This window comes from Muntiacus reevesi, chromosome 2, assembly GCF_963930625.1.
Source record: "Muntiacus reevesi chromosome 2, mMunRee1.1, whole genome shotgun sequence".
NCBI lineage: Eukaryota > Metazoa > Chordata > Mammalia > Artiodactyla > Cervidae > Muntiacus > Muntiacus reevesi.
This window is the reverse complement of record NC_089250.1, coordinates 279,257,735-279,280,498: the sequence shown is the minus strand read 5'-3', so window position 1 is coordinate 279,280,498 and position 22,764 is coordinate 279,257,735. Positions and strand designations below refer to the sequence as shown.

At 48.5% G+C, this 22,764-nt stretch overlaps 1 protein-coding gene across 3 annotated transcripts; it reads right to left on the bottom strand.

Moving 5' to 3' along the window:
* Positions 1-1,327: 1,327 nt before the first annotated feature.
* ZNF264 (zinc finger protein 264) lies at positions 1,328-22,662 on the bottom strand. Of its 3 annotated transcripts, XM_065926876.1 has the most exons (6): positions 22,296-22,662; positions 20,908-21,095; positions 20,466-20,592; positions 13,561-13,656; positions 8,550-8,687; positions 1,328-7,890 (listed from the first exon to the last, which is right to left on the bottom strand). In XM_065926876.1, exons 2-6 carry the CDS (start codon positions 20,941-20,943, stop codon positions 6,263-6,265), a joined length of 2,025 nt encoding a protein of 674 aa, XP_065782948.1. In that variant the 5' UTR covers positions 20,944-21,095; positions 22,296-22,662; the 3' UTR covers positions 1,328-6,262. The 3 variants fall into 3 exon arrangements, with proteins under 3 accessions (XP_065782948.1, XP_065782950.1, XP_065782949.1); XM_065926878.1 differs by lacking the exon at positions 8,550-8,687; XM_065926877.1 differs by lacking the exon at positions 20,908-21,095.
* Positions 22,663-22,764: the final 102 nt, after the last annotated feature.

Below are 22,764 nucleotides of genomic sequence, written 5' to 3'. Positions count from 1 at the left end.
TCAGTAGAAGTTTCACTCCATGGCTGTCCCTCCTTGACAGAGCTTAAATTGAGCACATCCCCTCTGACTCCCCTGAGCCAGGACAGGTGCAGATTGCCCCTGGTCCCTGTGCTTTTTCTCTTGGCTGAGTTTGTTTTCATCGTTTTGGTGGAATACGCATAGCTGTTGAGTGTTAACAACACATGAGTTCTGGGAGTCTTCCTAGCAAATTGCTGAACCAAGTGTGGTCTTGATCACATGATACAATCATTCATTCCGATTTCCATCTGGCCATAAAAGCTTGTGGAGTTTTTCTTCAAGGTCAGTGTATGTTCTATATGGTGCAATCATACACACAGCTTTGTGTAAACACTGTGAGGGAGCCAAGCATTATGATAAACATTCCCGGCTGTGTGTAGCCATTCACTAAAACACACATCTATTGGGTGTCTACTAGGGGGAAAAAAAAAACCATAACAGAATGGGAGTGGTTGGATGTGGGGATGATGAAAAAATGGCTGCAAGGTGTCCATCTGGCCTGAGCAACAAGGCAGATGGCAGTGGGATGCACAGGGAATCCAGGCACTGGAAACCTCAGCCCTTTTCCATCTTCCTGCGACCACATATCAACCGTATCTTCTGCAGTTAAAACAGACTATGCAGTCATTAAAGAGGGAGTTTGGTGTATCTCACTCATCTTAAAGGGATGGTCAACATTAATGTCAAATAAGAAAAGTAATCTGCAGACAAATGATCAAGGTTTGGTCGACTCTGAAGTGGTGCATCCACCCATCCTATGAAAGACAACACAGGTTAAATGTCAAGGGCATGGATTCTGCAGCCAGCTAACTCCAATCCCAATTCCTACACTTTCTAATCACCAAACCCTGGACAAATTCCTCAACTTGTGCATGCCTTTACTTTCCCATCTGTAAAATGGGGATAACACTACCCACTATATAGTCACTGCAAAGGTTAAAAGAGTTGATACATATAAAACAACGTTTGCTTGCTGTTCTAACGACAGGTTTATCTCCAGGCCATGGTCACATGACACATGAGCACAGTATATATGAACAGTGGGTGCAGAAGGAAGGCCAGTGAGAAACATTCAACCTGAAGACACAGACTGGGGGAACTCTGTAGATCACTGTGGGTAAAATGTCTTGAGAGGGAATTAACTCACTCATGGAACACATCACAAGTGAGAAAACAGAGGCCACACTGGATCCTGGGAAGTGGAACTGTTTAATAGATGGAAAACACAGACCCTATGAAGGGGAAGGGCAGAAAGGCTCAGAAGCCAGCCAAGGACTCCTGAGAAAGAGGGTGGGAAGCACAAAGGTCCAACAATGAGGGTACAAATGGGAACTCTGTGAGGACTGCACAGGCCAGGTGACGTGGAGGAGGTCCGTCTTTAGTTGCCACGGAGCCTGCCACGAGGAGGTGAGGACAGACAGTGGACAGGACGGTCCCACTGGGGGTGTCTGAGAGAGAAAGGACAAGGGCGGAGCTCAGTGGGCATGTGGGGCAGAAAGTGCCCGGGGTGAGACTGAACACATCTGACAGCTGAGGCAAAAATGACAACCACATCCAATACGGCGCTCGCTGCACAGATCATGAGGCTAGCAGGGCATTAAGAGGGAGAAGGTGAAGACCACGAAGGACAGAAGGACGTACAGCACACAGACAGAGATCCTCAACAAGCTGGGGGGTGGAGGGGGAATGCATTCAGTCATGAGGAGGACGAGCGACCCTGGAGGGGCAGTGACCATCCTCCTTTGCAGCTCTAACAAGCCTTAGAGAACCAGGAAATTCTACACACAAGCCTTCCCTGGGGAACACAACTCTGAACAACCCGCAGGTCACCCTTAGTTGTAAAATCTGTTCTCAGAGATACCTGTGGATATGATACAAGTCCTTTCATTCCTCTAGTTAATTTACGATTTCTATCCCAATACAAAGGTAAACCACCATAGAATCATTACTTTACATTACACAGGTTTGTCTGTTTTCTCAGAGTCCTTCCTTGGCATTATAAACTAGGGAAAAATATAGAAGATATATATAAAATAACCAAATGGAAATCAAACAACTGAAAAATTAAAAAAAAAAAAAATGAAAACTCACTGGGTGAGCTCAACAGTAGACTATATGAGAGAAGGGCATCAGTAAGCTCAAAGAGCAATCAATTGAAATTAATCAATATGAGCGACAGAGAGATACAAACTGGGGGAAACAAAAAGATGGGAACTGAGGGCCCTAGGGAACAAAGCCTGAGAATTATCACTTATGTTACTGGAGTCCTTAAGAGAGGAAAAAATGTGAGGTTGAAAAAATATTTGAAGAGTGAATAATTTAGAATGTCCAAATTTGGCAAAGGGCATACACCACATGATTAAAAAAGCTGAGCAAACACCATATTACAGATGCCTTAAAGATAGAGAAGTAACACATTAAAGATAGAGACTGAACACATCTGACAGCTGAGGCAAAAGTGACAACCACATCCAATACGGCGCTCGCTGCACAGATTACGAGGCTAGCAGGGCATTAAGAGGGGGAAGGTGAAGACCACGAAGGAGAAGGACGTACAGCACACAGACAGAGATCCTCAACACGCTGGGGGGTGGAGGGGGAATGCATTCAGTCACGAGGAGGACGAGCGACCCTGGAGGGGCAGTGCCCGTCCTCCTTTGCGGCTGTAACAAGCCTTAGAGAAACGAGAAATTCTACACACAAAGACAGAGAAGTAACGCGGTGACAGGCAGGTTTCGCATATGAAACCATGGTGCACCGAAGATGGAACGTAGAAAAACAGACATCTTTTCTTTTGTCAAAAGAACTGTGGATCCCACATCCTATGTCCCACAAAAACATCTTTCAAGAATGAAGGGGAAAAGACATTTTTAAATGAAGAAGAAAAAAGCATTCATTAACAGCAGACATACTTTAGAAAGAACAGATATAGGAAACTTGCCAAACAGAAGGGAAATGTTAATAGAAGACTTGGGACTTCAAGAACGTAGAAAGAACAATGAAAGGGTAAAATTAGAGATACACAGACTTCACTTCTCAGGAACTTTGTTTAAAAAAAAAAATCTTAAGACAGTTGAGGCAAAAATTACAATATCCAATATGGTGCTCCGCATACAATGAGAAACTATTTAGAACAACTATATTAAGAACAGGGAATGTAAAAGAACCCTAATGAAATCAAGGTTTCCTATACGTCAAAGTGCTGAAATACTGATAACAGTCTGTGATTAAGTTATGTATATGTAATACACTATACACAGTAAAAAAAAAAATTAAGATATATACTCAAAAGCATTACAGATATATCAAGTGGAATTCCAAAAAATATTAAAGTAACCCACAGGAAGGATGGGAAAGCTAAATAAGAAGAACTAGAAAACAAGAGTAACACTATAAAGGGAATACAACAAAAAAAACAGTTAAAATGGTACACTTATGCTCTAATGTATCATTAACGATTTTAAATTTACAAATTAAAAGTGGCAAAATGGATTAAAAAAATATGATCCCAACTACTGCTGTTACAAGAAACTTAAAAAATACAAACTGCAAACACCAGAATTTCTTAATTGTACTTCAAGACTTCATCATTCCTCTCTCTGCAATTGACAAGAACTACTACACAGAAAGTCAGCAAGGATATAGAAAATCTGAAAAACATCCCCAACAAAGACAATTGTGCAGACATTTATAGAAACTCCAGCCAATGACAGCAGAACACACATTCTTTTCAAGAAGTCTTACAGAAAGAACATTCAACAAGACAAACCACACCCAAGGGCAATAAACAAACTTCAACAAATTTAAACAGTCAAACCAAATGTGAAACAAACAAGAAATCAACAACAAAATGATACCAGAAAATGGTTCAAACAGTAGAAAATGAACTAAAAACTTCTAAATAATCCACAGGTGACAGAAGAAGTCTCTAAAGGAATCAAGGGGTATTCAGAACTGAATAAACTGTAATAAAAACTTGTGGGATAAAACTTGAACAGTGCTGTGGTAGAACTTTATAATACTTAATGTTTCATTAAGAAAATAAAAAGTGTCGAATCAATAATCTCAGCATCCCTCAAAAATTAAAAAGTGCAAAATGCAACCAGAGCAAAGCAGAAGATAAGCTATAATAATGACTGGAATAGAAATCAGTAGAAGTAAAAACAGAAAGGAACAGAAAAAAAAGTCAGTAAAGTGCTGGTTCTTCAAAACGATCAGTAAGATTGGTAAATGTCTAAGACGACTGACGATGATTAAAAGGAGTTGACCATTTCCAAAATCAGGAATAAAATGGGATATAAGTACACACCTTGCTGCTGTTTAAAAAAGTAATGAGGGGATACTTCCAACAGTCTAAAATTGAGATGAAACGAAACACTTCTTTGAAGAGGACCAGCTATCCAATTTATCCAATATGAAAAGACACTCTGAATAGTTCCATATTTATCAACTAGTATCCAGAAAATCTCCAGGCCCAAATTGTTCATTGGACTATTATAAAACATTAAAACAACAATTAAAAACAATTACACACTGTCTTCCTAAAAAACAGAACTAGAGAGGCCACTATCACCTTGACACCAAAATCAGACAATAACAGTAGCTAAAAACAAAGAATGGCAACTATGCACCATCAATCAAGAGATTAGAGGAAAACTTCTTCAAAAAAATACAATCAAATTGAATGCTTTTATATTTTAAAAGGTACACTCCATAACCAAGTGGGGTTTATTCCAAGGATGCAAGGCTGGTTCAATATGCAAAACTCAATGTAATACATTGTATCAATTGGCTATCAAAGAAAAATCAGATGATCACATCAACTGATGGGGGGAAAAGCATCCAACAAAACCCAACACTCAAGCATAACAAAAATCTCACCAAATTAAGAACTGAGGGAAACGTTCTAGACTTGACAGGAAAAGTGTATGGAAAAAAACAAACTTGGAACATTGTACCTGATGAGAAAACTGAACATGTTCCCCCTGATGTCAGAACCAGTCAAGGATGTCCTCTCTTCCTACTCCTACTCAGCATCTTGCTGGAAGTCCTACAAGTGCATTAAGAAAAGGAAATGAAAACACAGATAGGAAGAAAGAAAAGTATTTGCAGTTGACCTTTCTATGCACAAAATACCAAGGATTCTATCTAAAGAAACGACTAGAAGTAAGAACTGAGTTCAGCCAAGGCTACAAGACACCAAAATACCACCCCCAGAACAATCAGCTTTCCCTAGACTACTAAAGGAGATGAGGAAATGAAAGTTTAAGAATCAGTGTCACAGAGAACACCCTGGCAGTCCACCGCCCCAGCGGTTAGGACTCTCAGCGGGCCTGGATCTGATCCCTGGGTGGGGAACTAACATCCTACAAGACACAAGGGAAAAAATCAGTGCATTTATAAATCACTTTTAAGAGTTTACAGGGCCTGAATTATTGAAGATTACAAAATGGTAATGAAATACCAAGAATGCTTAATGACATGTCATATCATGCACTGTGTTCATAGTGTCACTTCTGAACAATGCTCTATAGGTTTGAATCAATCTCTACAAATGCTGAAGCAAGATTTTTTTGCAAGCTAAGATTTATATGGGAAGTCCAAGGAACTAGGAAAGCTAAGTCAATTTAAATAATAATAGAGACAATTCATTTATCCAATTTTAAGATTTATGGCAGAGCTAAAATTAAGTAAACGACAGGCTGAATCAATAAAAAAGCCTGAATGTTTGCTGTTTAAAACCACCAAAAGAAGAGTTTGTTTTTTAAAAAAACTAAAGACCGAAGGTCTTAACTGGTGCAATAAAATGTGCCTGTACACCATGTGTGTATCTTTATCTAAACACCTGCCCTCAACTATCTAACTCTCCCGACACTGGATAACAGTGAGTGTGTATACAAAGACCCACAAAGAGTCAAGGCCCTTTGCCACTGAAATAATGTTCCGCTCACCCCAAGTAAACTAAGGAACCCATCTCAAAGTGCCATAAGCTTGACAGAGAAGTCTCAAAGGAACTGTGTTTGCATTTCATTTGCTTATCTAAGTTTCCATCTTCTTTTTACAAAAATTCCTGAGATAACACTACAGTGTAAATAAGGAGAAAAACACAGCTAGTTTTCCTTAATGCACAATAAACACTAGTCTCTCCCTTACGGATGAATTCTCAGATGCAGAATAAGGCTCCACGCTGGGTCAATTTCTAAAATAAGTCTTTACACAACGATGGATGATCTGACAGGTTTTCTCAAAGCGAAGATACTTGAGGAGTTTCTCTTTGGTATGTACGATCAGATGTCACGGTAGATACTTTCTCTTGCAAAAGATTTTCCTCTGTGTTTACATTCAAAAAGTCTTTCCCCAGTAGGAGTTCTCGGAGGGTGACAGAGGTTTGCCCACTTGTGAAGGGTCTTCCCACATTTGTCACACTGACAGATTTTCTCCCAGTATGGATCCTTTGATGCTGAGTGAGGGAGGAACTGCGACTGAAGGCCTTTCCACACTCACTGCACTTATAGGGCTTCTCTCCAGTGTGGATGATGGCATGTCGAATGAGGTTTGTGCTCCAGCAGAAGGACTTCCCGCACTCCATGCATTCATAGGGCTTCTCTCCACTGTGAATCCGCTGGTGTCTGGTGAGGCCAGACCTGCGGTTGAAGGCCTTCCCACACTCCGTGCACTCATAGGGCTTCTCTCCAGTGTGGATGCTGAAGTGCCGAATGAGGTCTTTCCTAGTGCTAAAGGCTTTCCCACATTCTTTGCACTCAAATGGTTTCTCGCCAGTGTGTGCCCTTTTATGCAAGATGAAAGTGGAGCAGTGGGTGAAGGCCCTTCCACACTCAGCGCACACAAAAGGCTTCTCCCCAGTGTGGATCCGCTGGTGCCTCTTGAGGTATGACCTGTGGTTGAAGGCCTTGCCACACTCGAGGCACTCGAAGGGCTTCTCCCCGGTGTGGATGACATAGTGGTGAATGAGGGCGGCGCTCTCACAGAAGGCTTTCCCACATTCGCTGCACTCGTACGGCTTCTCCCCAGTGTGGGTCTGCTGGTGCCACATGAGGTAGGACTTGTGTTTGAACACCTTGCCACACTCGAAGCACTCATATGGATTCTCACCACTGTGGATGATGTGATGCCGAAGGAATCCTGGCCTGTGTCGGAAGACCTGCCCGCATTCTTTGCACACAAAGGATTTTTCCCCAGTGTGTCTCCTCTTATGTAAGACGAAATTGGAGCGGTGGGTGAAGGCCTTTCCACACTCACTGCACTTGTAGGGCTTCTCCCCACTGTGAATCCGCTGGTGCTGGGTCAGGTAGGACTTGCGGTTGAAGGCCTTGCCACACTCCATGCACTCGTAGGGCCTCTCCCCGGTGTGGATCATGTGGTGCTGCAGGAGGTGTGTGCTCTTAATGAAGGTTTTCCCACACTCGGTACATTCATAGGGCTTCACTCCAGAGTGAATCTTTTCATGTCCAGCAAGAAGGTGTTTCTTGTTAAAAACTTTCCCACATTCATTGCATTTGAAGAGACTTTCCTCTTCCTGAATCATGCGATCTTTACTTGATCCACAGAAGTCACGGTCATGGACAGCACCCCCTACAGGGACTGGCTCCTCTTCGACCCTTGAACACACACCACCAGCTGTCCCTAAGCTGCCATGTTCAGGACTTATTTTTTCATGAAGCTTCTCCCTCTGGGGGTGGATCCCTGGTACAAAGTGGTCCTCCTGCATTTCCAACAGCCCATCCCGATCCTTCGTTTGTCCCAACTGGGAGTCCCCTGGGCCTCCTTGGGTCAGTTCCTGGAGAGAGGCTCCTTCACACAGTGTTGGTTCACAACTGGTAGGTTCTGCGGTCTTGGGTTTTCCTTTGTCAACTGAAAGAAATACAACAAACAGGGCCTGTTAGTAACCCAACACAGAAGAAATGAAATCAGCATTTCAGTGAGAAAAAAATAAAGATGACAGGAGTGTTCTGGGTCTGTTATGCTTTGCTACCAGTGACTCTCAGGATTGTTCCTTCTTCCTTGGTCATTAGACTGCTGACTCCTTCAAAGAGAGTTTAATGTGAGGAGATAAAGGGTCTGGAGTGGACACGCCACCACAACTTTACAGACGTGGCTGGACAGAGTAATGACCTCTGTGTGCTTTCAGTTTCTGTAAGCAAGGACGTCCCAACTGTTGTAAGAACACCAGGAAAAGGGAAATTCCCTGGAGGTCCAGTGGTTAGGACTCGGTGCATTCACTGCCAGGCCTCGGTTAAACCCCTGGTCAGGGACGTACTTTATATTCTATGAGCTATCTGTAGCTTGTAGATGGGACAGCTAATTATGGGAACCTAGATAGATTATGCTAAAGAGATAACGTGACGTCTGACCACAGCAGAAAGACCACATGTGTAATCAGAATCTTGGGGTTCTGAACCACGAGTTATCAGCGGGTGCTCTGGAAAGGGAAAGAAGGCTGGATACCGAGTTCCACGTTCAACGACTCAGTCAGTCATGCTTCTGTAACGAAAGTCAATAAATCTACATACCCGGGCCCTGGTGAGGTTCATGGGCTGCCAACGCTCTGTGCACATTCTGCCAAACATCAATTCCTGGAGGTGAAGAGTCGCTGAAGACACGGAAGCTTCGTGACTGGAATACCTCCAGCCCTTCTTCTGATCTGTATCCTGAACCAAACATGCTCTATGAGCATAACAGGCTCAAGCGGAGTTTCTCTGAGTCTAGCAAATCAATGAACCCAAGGCTGGACTGGTTCAGAAGACCAAGGCAGGCCCGGCAGTGCTGGAATTCTACGTTCCCAATCTGGGCTTTGGCTAATTGTGTGCAGGAAGAGGCCAGGGGAGTTGCACACCGCAGGAGCCCCACACCAACTCCAGGCACCCAGGCACCGCCACGGGAGACAGTGGGAAGGACGCGACAGCCTGCGGAGACAATGTACAAAAGCCCCGCAGGCCACGGAGATGGTGCTGCTGAGAATGCAGGGGCGCTGGCCTGGGCTACCGTGAGAACGCCCAGGACACAGCTCATAAGGCAGGATGGGAGGCAGGACAGGACAGACACTCTGGGTCTGTTATGTCTCAACAGCATGGTGAGAAGACTAGCAAAATACACATGATCTAGAGAAAGAAAATGTCAATACGTTACTTGAAGACATTAAAGAGGAGCTAAACCAATGAAGAATTTAATGTGGGAGATGGTGAAATTGGAGAGAGACGGTCAAAACTGCAAACTTCCAGTTCTAAGATTAAGTAACCAAGGGATGTAATGTACAACTCTGTGACTATAGTTGACACTGCTGTATGATAGAAAGCATTGTTAAGCGAATATTCCTAAGAGTCCTCATCACAATGAGAAAACTTTTTCCCTTTTATCTTTTCAATGTATTTATTATCTTATCTTTTCAATGTATTGTCACCATGCTTATATTCAGAGTACATCATGTGAAACGCCAGGCTGGATGAAGCACAAGCTGGAATCAGGACTGCTGGGAGAAGTATCAATAACCTCAGATACGCAGATGACACCACCCTTATGGTGGAAAGCGAAGAGGAACTGAAGAGTCTTTTGATGAAGGAGAAAGAGGAGACTGAAATAGCTGAAATAAAACTCAACATTCAAAAAACAAAGATCATGGTATCGGGTCCCATCACTGCGTGGCAGATAGATGGGGAAATGATGGAAACAGTGAGAGACTTTTATTTTCTGAGGCTCCAAAATCACTGCAGATGGAGAGTGCAGCCATGCAATTAAAAGATGTTTGCTCCTTGGAAGAAAAGCTATGACCAACCTAGATAACATATTAAGAAGCAGAGACATGACATTACTGATAAAGGCCCGACTAGTTAAAGCTATGGTTTTTCCAGCAGTCATGTACGGATGTGAGAGTTGGACTATAAAGAAAGCTGAGCGCCGAAGATTGGATGCTTTTGAACTGTGGTGTTGGAGAAGACTCTTGAGAGTCCCCTGGACTTCAAGGAGATCAAACCAGTCAGTCCTAAAGGAAATCAGTCCTGAATATATATTGGAAGGACTGATGCTGAAGCTGAAACTCCAATACATTGGCCATCTGATATGAAGAACTGACTCACTGGAAAAGACCCTGATGTTGGGAAAGATTGAAGGCAGGAGGAGAAGAGGACGACAGAGGATGAGATGGTTGGATGGCATCACCGACTTGATGGACGTGAGTCTGAGCAAGCTCTGAGAGTTGGTGGTGGACAGGGAGGCCAGGGGTGCTGCGGTCCATGGGGTTGCAAAGTCGGACTTGACTGAGCGACTGAACTGATCTGATACAGGAAGATGCATGTTAGCTTAACCAACTGGTAATCACTTCGTAATATATGTAAATCAAACCAGCATGCTCTATGCCTTAAAACTTATACAGTGATGTATTTCAATAGTTTCTCAATAAAACTGGAGAAAAAAATGAATCATATGAAGCTTACAATTCTATCCCAATGAATTTGTATATTCAATACAATTTCCAATAAAATACCAATTGGGTTATTGTGCAACTCAGTAGTTTTACCATGGGATTTACATGAAAAATCAAAGATGCAAGAATAATGAGAATTAAGAAAAAGATATCTACCTTAGCAGGTAATAGGATTCTAGACTTTAAGACACTGTGGTCCTGGTACAGAGAGAAGACAAAACAGGCAATGGAAAAAGAACAGAGAGCCCAGGAAACACACACACATGGAGCTCTGGGGAATGGAAGAGAAGGGAGAGCAGCTCACAGTAAAAGGAAAGAATATAAAGCAAATGGAGCTAGAAAAATGCGTGACACGCTGGGAATGAGAACACTGTATTCCTGTCTCACACTATCCTCGAATTCTACCTCACACCAGAAAGAGTTAAATGTCAGGTGCCAAGCTTGGAACATCTTATAATGAGAGCATCTTTTTGATATTAGGGACGGAGCAGCACCTACAGTTGACAGAAGTATCAGTAATGTACAAAAAATCCCTAAAAACAAGTCAAACAAGTTAACAGAACACCTGGCATTTTCGATGAACTGACATTTCAAAGAAGAAAATATAGCTGTTCTTCAGTATCCACAGAGGAATAACTGGTATCAGACACTTCCTGCTCAATACCCAAATCCAAAGATGCTCAAGTCCTTTACACAAAATGCCAGTTTCTGCACATAACCTACGCACATCCTCCTGTGTACTTGAAATCGTCTCTAGAGCGCTTGTAATATATAATACAAAGTAAATACTATGTAAATAGCTGCCAGCACAAGGCAAACTCAAGTTTTGCTTTTTCGAGCTTTCCGGGATTTTCTTTTCCCCTAGTGTCTTCAATCCGTGCTTGATGAATCTGCAGAGTCAGAACCTGCAGATGAGGAGGACAATTGTACAAATGGGCCAATAATTACATAAGAAGCTAAAGCTTGTGAACAATTAAGGAAATGCAAGGCAAGCTCACCTAAGACACAATTTTGTCCATTTGTTAAGCAAAATCAACGTGCCTAAGAGCATCAAGGACAGAACAGGACATAGTCAGTGGAATCTAGAGAATTATAGATAGGCAGATCTCTTTGAGAAAACCACCGCAATTGTCACCTAAACTTGAGAGTTTGCACAGGCTATAATCCAACAATTTTAGTCCTAGAAATAACAAAAGACAGGCCTAATCGTGTGCAAGATGACCAATACATACAGATATTCAAGACAGCACTGTGAGAGTGACGAAATGTGAAAAATTAAATGCCCTAGAGAATGGATGAATATGAAACAGGAATATTTTTTATTTATTTGCTTCAAGTGGAAGAAACTTGAGCACATTTTTATGTTGAGTAGCCAAAGGATAAATTTACTAAGGGGCTTCCGTGGTGGCTCAGAAGGTAAAGCATCTGCCTGCAACGTGGGAAACCTGGGTTCGATCCCTAGATCAGGAAGGTCCCCTGGAGAAGGAAATGGCTACCCACTCCAGTATTCTTGCCTGGAAAATCCCATGGACAGAGGAGCCTGGCAGGCTACAGTCCATGGGGTTGAAAAGAGTCGGACACGACTGAGCGACTTCACTTTCAAAGTTACTAAACAAGCAGTGAATAAGAAATACTCTCCCTAAAAGGTGTAACCAAGACTCTGGTTCAGGAACTGGCCATGAAGTGTGCCAAGATCTCTTACACCAGGTGAAGGAAAAGTGCAGCCTGGGAGCCTGAGTGCGGAAGGGCTGAGGGCCGAGCAAGAGTTTACTGTGGAGACCTGCTGACACCCCAGGGTCACATGCTGATACATCTGCGCTGGGGAGGCAGTCACTGTCGGCATGGCCGGATGCAGGGCTGCTGGAGGTGGGGGCGAGGGTCTGGGGCGGCATCCAGTCTCCAACCTGCGCGGACGGCAGGACCATGTGCTTGAGCATGGGAGTGAGCACCAGGATGGGTTCTCTGCCAGGCGTGCTCACCTGAGATCCTCAGGTGGAGGTGTGTGGAGAGCAGGGGGCAGAGGCTGGGAGGCCCCTCTGAGGGGCTGCTGATGGCCACACACAGACGCTCAAAGGCCGGCTGGGCCACTGAGTGACCAGGAGTGGGAAGAGCACGCCTCTGCGGCAGCCCCAGCAGCACGCACAACGGCCGCAGCACCCTCAGCTGCCCAGACGTGGGCACACAGGACAAACGTCACTGGGAGGCTTTACCCAGCAGGAGGGGGCGGGTGACAGGGGACGGGGGGGGGCCTCCTGAGTGTCTGAAAGGACAGGGCGAGAAGGGGGAGCAGAGGAGGGCTGGAGAGGCACTGCAAGGGGAAGACGGAGCCACACTGTTCATCATGACCAATGGACATGGCAGGACCAGCAGCTCACTTCCCCCGAGCCACCAGCAGCGGTGCAGACCCTGTGCTGAGCAGTTCTATGCTTTAAGCGTCGTGTGATCACACACCCCCAGCAACCCCAGGACAGAGCGACTATCGTGACTGGCGCCTTCAGGAGCAGCCCCCTCGCCAACCTCCTGCTCCTCTCCTGGGACGGAGGGCTCAGTCACAGCTCCCCGCCCACCGCCCCAGTGTGGCCAAGTGCCCAGTGCCTTCCAGTGGAGGGAGCAGAGGGCTGGTGTTTGTGGGGGTCAGAGTGGCGTCACCCCCCGCTTCTCTGCTAGCTGCAGGGGTCAGGACCACCTGAAGTCACATACTGACGACAGAACGAACCCGGGGCCCCAAACGGCCGTGTGCTGCAGAGCTCCCCGGGACCCACAGGGACCGGGCCTGAGTCAGAAACAGCGGCTCCACTGCTTGAGCACCGAGAGGAGAGGCCGGAGTCCCCCCGACACTGTAGGCAGGCTGTGACTCAGCCGCACTCACGTGCAGACAAAAGAAGGTCCTGAACTTCACCGGGGTCACGGAGTTGGTGGTCGGCACCCAGGCCTGAAGCCCAGGACACATCTGAGCGCGTACACAGCTGTCCTCGGGAAGGACAGGGGGACCTGGGGTCAAAGGGCTCTGTGGCTTCCAGACCACCAGAGGCCCGACCAAGACGCTTCCCGGGGAACCAGGGCCAGCGGCCTCTGTGGGTCTCTGCCCACAGCGTGGCTCCTACCTGGACAGGTGCTTCCGGAGAGGTCTCTCTTCACCGTCCACAGCTCCTGCCCGTGCTCCAGCTGGTAGATCAGCTCAGGTCTGGGGACAGGACACCCTGGGCGTGGAGAAAGGAGGAAGACACGGGGGCTTCTGTGAAAACTGGGAAGACCGCTCAGTCTCGTGTGGGACTTCAGGGTGTGGACCTCAGAATGAAGCTGCTCCCACACACAGAAATCCAGACCTGTGACCTGGAAAGCAAGGTCAGAAGCAGCACTGCTGGGACCCAGACTTCAGACAGCAGTGAGAGTTGTGTAGACAGCTCCTGTTCCCTTTGACCTCCTTCACACAGAGCTCCAAGAGACCTGTTCAGTTGTAGGCAAGAGACCCAGAGAATACAACCCCTCCTTCCAGAGGCTGTTTCCTAATTATTCCAAGTGAGTCTCAATCACGTGAGCATCAAAACCTTCCGGGATGTCTGGTTCACATCCAACTGAAAGCTGACCTCTGCAGACAGGGCCTGGGCAGGAATAGATTAACACCACCCCAGACGCTGGCCTCAAGAAGGGCGGAAAACTCAGCTCTCCACCAAGTGGCAGGTGACCCCCACCAGGCCCCCTGGAGGAGAGCGCCCCGGTCCAGACGGCTGACTGAGGGGGCTCGCCGGTGCCATGTCCTGCAGCAGCCTGGGTCGCCCGTCGGTCGCCTGCCTGTCGGGAGAGCTGCCCGAGACCCTAGGCCAGGAAGAGGCAAAGGGGCAGACAATCGGGTTGCAAGCCACCAACCCGGGAGCCAGTCCCAGCCCTGCACTTCTGACTGGTGAGTTAAAAAAAAAACTTCCTCCAGAGTGAAGACTGAGCTGGTCTGCCACATGCAGCCACACACAGATGCAGGGGCAAGACACGTGGGTTCCACAGGAAGTGGATGGCAGAGGCGCCAGGACTCGCAGACGATCTCCTCTGGCAGATCCAGGGTCCATCACTCATCACTAAGCAACTGTGCGCTCCCGTCTGCTCCAACGCCAGCACAGGGCTCAGCCACCAGGAGTCACCCTCCCGACAACCTCAGGGCCTCTGCTGACCCTCCTCCCTGGGTCTCTGCTCAAATGCTGCCCTTGAGAGGACTCTGCTGAACCTTGGCTGGGTCCAGATGCTTAACCAACCCGCTACATCACTATCAACCTTTAATCTTAATCATAAAGTGAAAACTAATTTGTACAGGCTATAACCATATCACAGGGATTGTGCTAAGCAATTTACAATTACATTATTTAAAATGGCAATAAACTGATAGAATAATTTAAAGAACTCACGTATTTGAAACATCGACTCTTCAGTCAAAATAAGTATGATGACCTCATTGATATGTCTTTTTTAGATCCCAAGCAAAGTTCTGAACTCTGAAGCTGTGACTAGCCAAGTCTGCAAGGGCTGTGAGTCCCTGGCTGCCACCTGGTCTGAGAAGAGACTAATCTTATTAGTTGCTCTCTCTGTGGTCAACATACCAAGTTTCTAGGTTGGTGACCCAGGGGCAACCAGGTAACTGGTACTGCGCCAGGCCCAGGTCCCCCAAAGATGCAACTGCATCAACTGAGCCGACATCACTGAAGTCTGGGGGCAGGTGGGAGAGGCACTCAACCCAGCTTACTCCAGACTGTACAGGCCCTGCCGTGGGTCTGGGCGCTCCTGTGGGACAGACGCCCAGAGGTCACACCGCTGCTGTCTAGAGGCACGAGCCCCAGCCCCTCCCTAGAAAGGGAGGCCGCTGCTCACAGACTCACCACTTGGGACTGCTAAGAGCCTACCAGGAAAACACCCAAGTAAAAGAAAAAGGGTCGGGGATAGAAAGGTGGCCCAAAAAATTTACTTTTGTTTGGAGGGTAAAAAAGGAATGGGGAGGAAGAGGACGGGACTAATTATTATGCCATGCACCAGGGCCATGCCAGGGAGAGGCTGAGCTTAGAGGCCAAGCCCCTCCCCAATAGGAGACAGACTAAAACTAAAAACCAGGGCTTTAAAAGAATAAAAGCCCAAAAGGGAAAACAGGAGGGAGTGGTGGCACACACTTTAAACCTTACATACCAAGCGAATGCCAGGTCTAGCAGACACAATACTGGTTCTAGACTGGTACTGACTCAAACATAGTAACAACAAAAACCGAACCAAAAGACCTAGGTAACAAGGCAAGAGTAAAACATTTAACAAAATAACATACAATACATAACTAAATTAGAACACAGTTTATAGTTGAACCCAACTGGAAATCCAAAATTTTTATACTAAAATTTACATAGTAAATTATTATATATAAGTAACATAACAAAACGTATTTAAAAAGTTTATATTACTGAAACATAACAAGGCACAGATTGGTTTGTCTGACCCTACAACACAAGTTTTTGAATTATCTTCAGAATTTGCTAAAATGTACCAACAGACAAAACCTCATGAACTTAATAGTGTGGCTCAAATCATAGTTATAACCGGGAATCCCCCTAAACCGAAACACCGCACTCTGCCATCTTAAAAGTAACTAAATTCTAAAGAGGAAAATCGGGCATGTCTCACTTTAACTCTATAGCTTTGCCTGAACTTCCTATAGGCCAAGTATCCACTGTTCTAAAAGTACCCTGCATTGGGCATTGATGCTCTGACATAATACATAATTAAAATGAATTTCCGGCACTTATAAATTAATTGACTTGATGAAATGGGACCCCACACACCCAAGTGAAAATAATTATTCAGCCCAATGTTAAACTGAAAAGTAAATTTCAGGGAGCAAACCTTATGTGTAAGACCTAATTCATCAAGGGGTGATGATCCCCACTGCTGCTCCATTTGACAGCCCGACTGTGCCTGTTCCTAAACCTGAAAACGCAGGGCCCCTCGCTGTGGGTTACTGCAGCCTTCATTCTGCGGGCCCACCCAGCCTCGGGGTTCCTACATGGACTGAATTGTGTTCCCCTAAGCTGAACGTGTTACCCCCTAATCCCCAATGTGATCCGACTTGGACTTAGGGCCTTTAAGGAGGTAATGAAGATGAAAAGAGGTCATGGGGTAGGGCCCTGATCTGGTAGGACTGGTACCCTTTGAAGAGGAAGAGAAAGTCCCTCCAAGCCAGAGCAAAGGTCAGGTAAGGACTCCCAAGCAGGTGGTCAGCAAGAGATCCTTATCAGGAACTGAACTGGGAGGTCCAACGTCCAGAAACTGTGACAATAAAGCTGTTTACCCACACAGTAGAGGCAGTCTGAGCTGACGAACAAGATCCACACACCCCAAACCCAACATTATTAGAAGCCAGTAATACTTGTCCTGACAGACTGGGCTGAGGTGTTCTGTTTGGAGTCAGTTTTGACAGGCTCACAGCCTTGGTCTGCCTTCACTCTGAAGGGAAACAGGACTCCTCTCCCGTCTCCCAGGCTGCCAACACCCACACCCTCGGCAGCCGAGACCTCAGCTGCGCCCCTTCTCTGCAGGAGCGCCGGCGACGTTACATCGACCCCAGCCTTTGTAGGCAGACGCTCTCTGACACAGGACAGACAGCAGGCCTCTGGGGCTGGGTTTAGATAGCACTCCCATTTAGTATGACTCTGGTGGCCATGCATTCGTTGATAGATTTTACTTCATCTCCCTGACGCTGATGCTTATAAATCAGCCCACCCTGAAGGGGCTCCCTCCAACAAAGGCTCTAAAATTTGCTCCCAATACTGCTGGAAAGCCAGTCCCACTAGAGCCCTCAGAGACTCCTTCACTAAAAAGGCTTTGCCGACCTCTTCGCACACCTCCTGGAGTTCCTGAAGCACGGACCAGGGCCGTGAGATGCCCAGACTGTGCCCTCAGCCCGCTGCGGCATGCCGTCCAGACCACCACGAGCCACACACAAGGCTCTCCTGACAACAAAGGCCCTCTCAGACCTGGAGCCTCTGACCTCCACACCCAGCTGCCATCACGTTCTGGGTCACGAAAACAGCACAGTCCAAGCTCAGCACAGCCATCGGGGGCCCAGGACAGGATGACACAGACCCTAGGCCCTCCGACACATTCTAACAGGAGGAGGCGGTGGCTCCTCCTGTCCTCAGCTCCTTGCCAAGTGCCGTGGTGTCGGTGCTGGGGGGGGGTCACCCTCGGGACTGAGTGAGCGAACCTGTGGGGTCCCTGACTGCTGTCCATCACTCGTGGTGCCGCTGCTTTCTGCCCTGTGGCCAGCATGTCCCAGTGAAAAGCGGGACCTAAGAAACACTGCGTGGCCTACTCAGGGGGCCATCTTGGTACCAGAGGCCCTAATCAGCAAACGGCTTCACATTCATTATCAACTGCTGGGCCATCGCTTTAAAAGTGCCTCCTTCAGGCTAAAGAACCTCTTGTCCCACAAGTACCACAAGAACAAGTCAAAGTCACACGTCCCTGCATTTATAAAGGTGACCACGCAAGCCTTGCCAGGATGCTCCGGAGGCCCTCTCGGATGACAGGCATTACTGACAGTGACCAAGATACACATCTCACTTCACAAACTACACAATGCTGGGTTCTGGTGAGAGGCAATCAATTGAGCTCCACGGCCCCAATAAGTCCCAAACAGCTGGTTTAACTAGAGAATAACAATATCCTTCAACAACTCCTTTTCAAATTCTAGTCTGACAAATTCCCAAATAAACCTCTGTCTTGCCCCATAGCCTTAATTCAAGGTTCCTTGGCCTACTTACACCACACACCAACTTCAGAAACATCCCACTGCCCTTTGCTACGCTGAAGGGGAACGTGGCTCCCCTCTGTGCACACCAAGGCTGGCTCTACAGCAGGCCACTCACACTGTCCTCCGTGTGGTCATGCACGGAGCCTGCCATCATCCCACGAGGATGGAGGCGAGACCGAGGGGGCACACGCCCCGGGGACACAGCCAGGGACTGTCCCGGAGCCCGGGCAGCTGCTCATCTGAGGTGGGACCCACCTGGCCTGAGCTCCAAAGCCAGACAGACAGACCAAACCTTGAGGAAGAGCCCTATGCCACTCTGAGAACTGCTGTTCTGATACTGGTCTGGGCACCTTCAACGGTTTCTAACGCAGAGGCCCGAACCCTCCCAGTAAGCCACTGTGTCAAACAAACCAGCAAATGCTGAGGTCGGCATCGAGTCGAGTGTGTAGCCACTTGCAAAGGTTACCTTGTCCCACGCCCCATCAGTGAAGTGGACTGCACCTGGGGACACTAAAACTCTCTAGTGGGTATCTACGAACTGCCTCTCCTAGGACAGAAATCAGATCTGCAGCTTTTGGCTTTCTTTTAGGGATTCTATCATACACGATGCCGTGCCTGAGCTGCTGTCTACAATCCTGGTATATTCCTTGACCTGCCAAACGAGAGACCTGGTAGAAGATGCCACTATCTGCGACATTTCAGAAACAAACGGAGATTGTGGCTTCCCTCACAAGGCACTTGTTTCCTATAACCAACCTCCTAATCCTCTGAAGACAGCGGCACCCACTTCCCAAAGGTGCCTCCCCACTACCCACTCCAGCTTCCCACCGGAAGGTGTGGAGAAGAGGGCCACAAGAAAAGCCGAAATGCCCAGGAACACCCACCAGGAAAACAGAAGAGCACCTCAGAGGCCTGAGGCAAATATGTCAGGTATGCACGGCAACAGCAAGACGCCAGTGTGACCAGAGGGGTGAGCGCGGGGAGAGCCTGGGGAGGCGGGCGGGGGGATCGGGGCTCGATGGTGGGCGTTTTTGTTTAACTTTGTTATAAAATATCTAAATATGTCAAGCGTTTCCTGATTTTCTTTAACCTCCTCTCACTAACACAGAACACAATCCCAGGTCTCTAAGAACAGGCCTGTCTCACCGAAGCCCTAGGTTTACAGCCCTTCCTCCCCTCAGACTGAGCAGCCTGAGGGGACCATCCCCGAGCTGCTGTTTCTCCACCGTGGCTCTCCGGCCCATGCAGACTGGGTCATCCTCGGCTGAGCGGGGCTGTCGAGTCCACCCTCTGGTGCTGAGGGGCATCTCTGGACTCATCACCAGACCCCGGGACTTCCCACCCCCACGTGTGACGGGCAGATGTGGCTGCAGACGCTGCCCGATGCCTCCTGGGCACAAAACCGCCACATGCTGAGAAGTGCTCCTCTCCCAGCTTCTCCTTCTCGGACCAGCAGATGATCCCGGCCGAGACTGAGCGAACACGAGACACCGTGAAGGCGCAGGAGGACAGAGAAGCCCCCTGACTGAGACCCTGCGGTTAGACAGGACCCGCTGGCACCGAAGGCAAAGGCCTCCTGGGGCCCCGGCTGCCTCACCCTCTTCCTGGAGAACAGCTTGTCACCCACATCCTGTGCACGCGGGTGTAGGGGATGCCTGGGAACCAGCCCCGTTCGGTCGGCTCCCTCTCTGGAATGTGAAAACAGGAACCTCAGACAGAGGCTGGTCCGTGCTGGGCCCTGGGCTGAGAGGCCAGGAGGTCACTTCCACCTCACGGACACCCCCACCCCCACCCCGAGCCCTGCAGCAGAGAAAGAGCAACAATAGAAACATACGGAGCAACAAGGCATCTGGGGGCCTTGGAGAGCAGGGACTGGGGTGGTCACTCGTCAAACTTGATGGGGTGCAAAAGCCATTCTGAAAAGATAGAGACATGGGCAAAGCCAGAGAAAGAAGCCAGGACAGGAGACCCAGAAGCCAGGGTATGATCCTGGCTCTCGTATTTCAGCCCCATGTGGCCCGGCTGGAAAAGCTGCCTTTGGGCTCTGCAGAACATTCACTTCTTTCCACCACTTTCTAAGAGCCAAAGGGGAACTTTATTCAAAGAGACACAGAGACAGCAGGCAAGAGGAAGTGAATCTCAGACATGAGTGAAGCTGCATGGCGGGTAGGCTTCTGGATCAGCTAGGCATGGCGCTAGAGCGTGCCTGCAGGGCTGAGTGAGAGGTCTTACCCAGAGACATCAGGAGCCCGCACGTCTCCAGCATCACCTCCTGGTACAGCGTCCTCTGGGCCGGGTCTAGATGGCCCCACTCCTCCTGGGTGAAGGTCACAGCCACGTCATCAAAGGTCACACACACCTGTCAAGCAGAGGTAGCAGAGCTCATTTCTACAAGGTTGGTAAAGGTGCAGAGAGATCAAGACCTTAACCATGGAGCACTGCCTGAGGGCTAGATCTAGGCTGGGCTGAAGGGGAGATGAACAATGTTTTGGACATGATACAGCAGTGTATTACGAAGTCTGTAAGAGATGCCTCCTATGCAGGGCCACTGGAAAGTCACACAAGACAATGGAAGTGACGTGTGGGCTGGGAAATGCAGACAGGGCTCTAGGACATCAGAGGAATGAGTACATAATGGTAGTAACAGTATCGATAATGGTGACAGCAGCAGTACCTGCGCCTCCCTGGTCCTGCTAACTGCCTGACCCATGCTGAGGGCGTCACATCCTGGTTAAAGCAATTACAAGTGCCCAGTTCTTTTGTGGGTCTCCCGTGGTTTGCATCCAAACTCTTGAAACCCGAGACTTGCCAGGTGTGTTATCGTGGAGACATCATTCACTTCATCTCTCTGAGCCTCCGTTTCTGGATCAATACAATAACAGTTCCCACTTAACCAGTAACTGTCGTGAGCTTTAGAAAAGTATTCAACATTCCACGGGCTTTGGCATTTTCCTTGATTTTCCCACAGGCTCTGAGTAAATCTCTCATCACCTCCATGCCAGTCAATGACCTGAGGCTAAGGGAGCTCCACCAATCCACCCAACCGTGTGTCCTACAAACCAAAGGCAAGACTTTTAACGCAGGCCAGTGTAATTCAGGGTCTAACAGTGTAACCTGACATTCTTTCACCAAAGTGAACACCTAGTGATGAGGCTGTGAGGCATTTACAGGAAATGTTTGCTGTTAAATCCATTTCATCATGCCTGAAAATATTTCTGTGAACATGGACAGAGGAGCAGAGCCTTCATCACAGACCTCCTGGGATAAACGCCTGAAGGGGTGGATCTACCTGGGTAATGGCAGGGTCTGGACCAACTCCCTAGCCCCTCCTGGGTCCCGAAACTCCCAGGGAGATTCCGCAACGAACCGTTTAGCCTCTTTCTTCCTGGGCCCTGCCAAAACTCACCCCGTGCCAGGACTACGCCAGACCGGGGAGCAGAAGTGGCCAAGGCTAACGCTCGCTTTGGCCATGAGATTGGCCACCATGGCTGACCTGGCTGAAAGTGAGGGTAACATTCGGCAAAGCCCCACAGGATCTCGCCCACTCGAGACACGTCTCAGCATCTGGGAGGAACCATGGCAACCTCGCGGGCCTTCCATAACTTGACTTTGTCGGTGCACTCATCTCGCCCTCCAACGCCCAAGGCCGCCAGGTGGAGTAACACCAGGGGAAAGGGGGGTGGGGCAGGGTGTATCCTCGCAGTACACGGTGGGGTTGGGGGTTTACCAAATATGATGGGGGCTCCTCAGGTGGTTCAGCGATTACATAAAGAAAAAGAAGCCGCCGCCCATGGAGAGGGGAGCCTGGCGGGCTACAGTCCATGGGGTCGCAAGAGTCGGACACGACTGAGCGACTGAATAACAACCTGGAGGAGGCAGCAGTCATTTCTCTACAACTTCTGGGCACCTGTCAGAGCCCAGCAGCTTTCAAGACCGGGAATACATAAGTGACAAAGCGGCTCCACAAACCAGAGCAGACGGCCGCGGGGACACATCCGGCGTGCCTGCCGGAACCGCCTCAGTGCTCGAAAATGAGCGGTACCGTCACTGGCGTCCACGCACCTGGGTCCGGTGGGTCGGCACCGCCATGACGGGAGCTGCGGTCCAGGCCGCCCGGGGCGGCCCGCTGCCCCTCGCCTCCGCCCGTCTGGGCTGGGCGACCTCGGCTGACCGCCGCCCTCCGCGAACAAGCCGCCCCAGAGCCGGGCGCCGCCCTCGTGAACGCGGAGACCAGGGGCGCTGCTGAGGCCCGCACAGGCCGCGGGCCGGCGGGTGACCAGGGCACGCCACAGCCTAGGGACTCACGACCCGTTCAAAGGCACGAAGGGGATCCGCACCCCTCTGCTCAGGCCCCACGAAAGGCCTGGGGAGCCGCGCTGGCCCAGGTCTCCGCCCGTCGAATCCTGCCGGGAGCTAACCCTGTAGGCAAATGGCGTCCGCAGAGAGAAACCGGAAGTCCCGCCCACGCCTCAGGAAACGTCCCTACGTCATTGGCCAGCGCCCGCCTCAGGCGCACAGCCTCTGGGTAAGG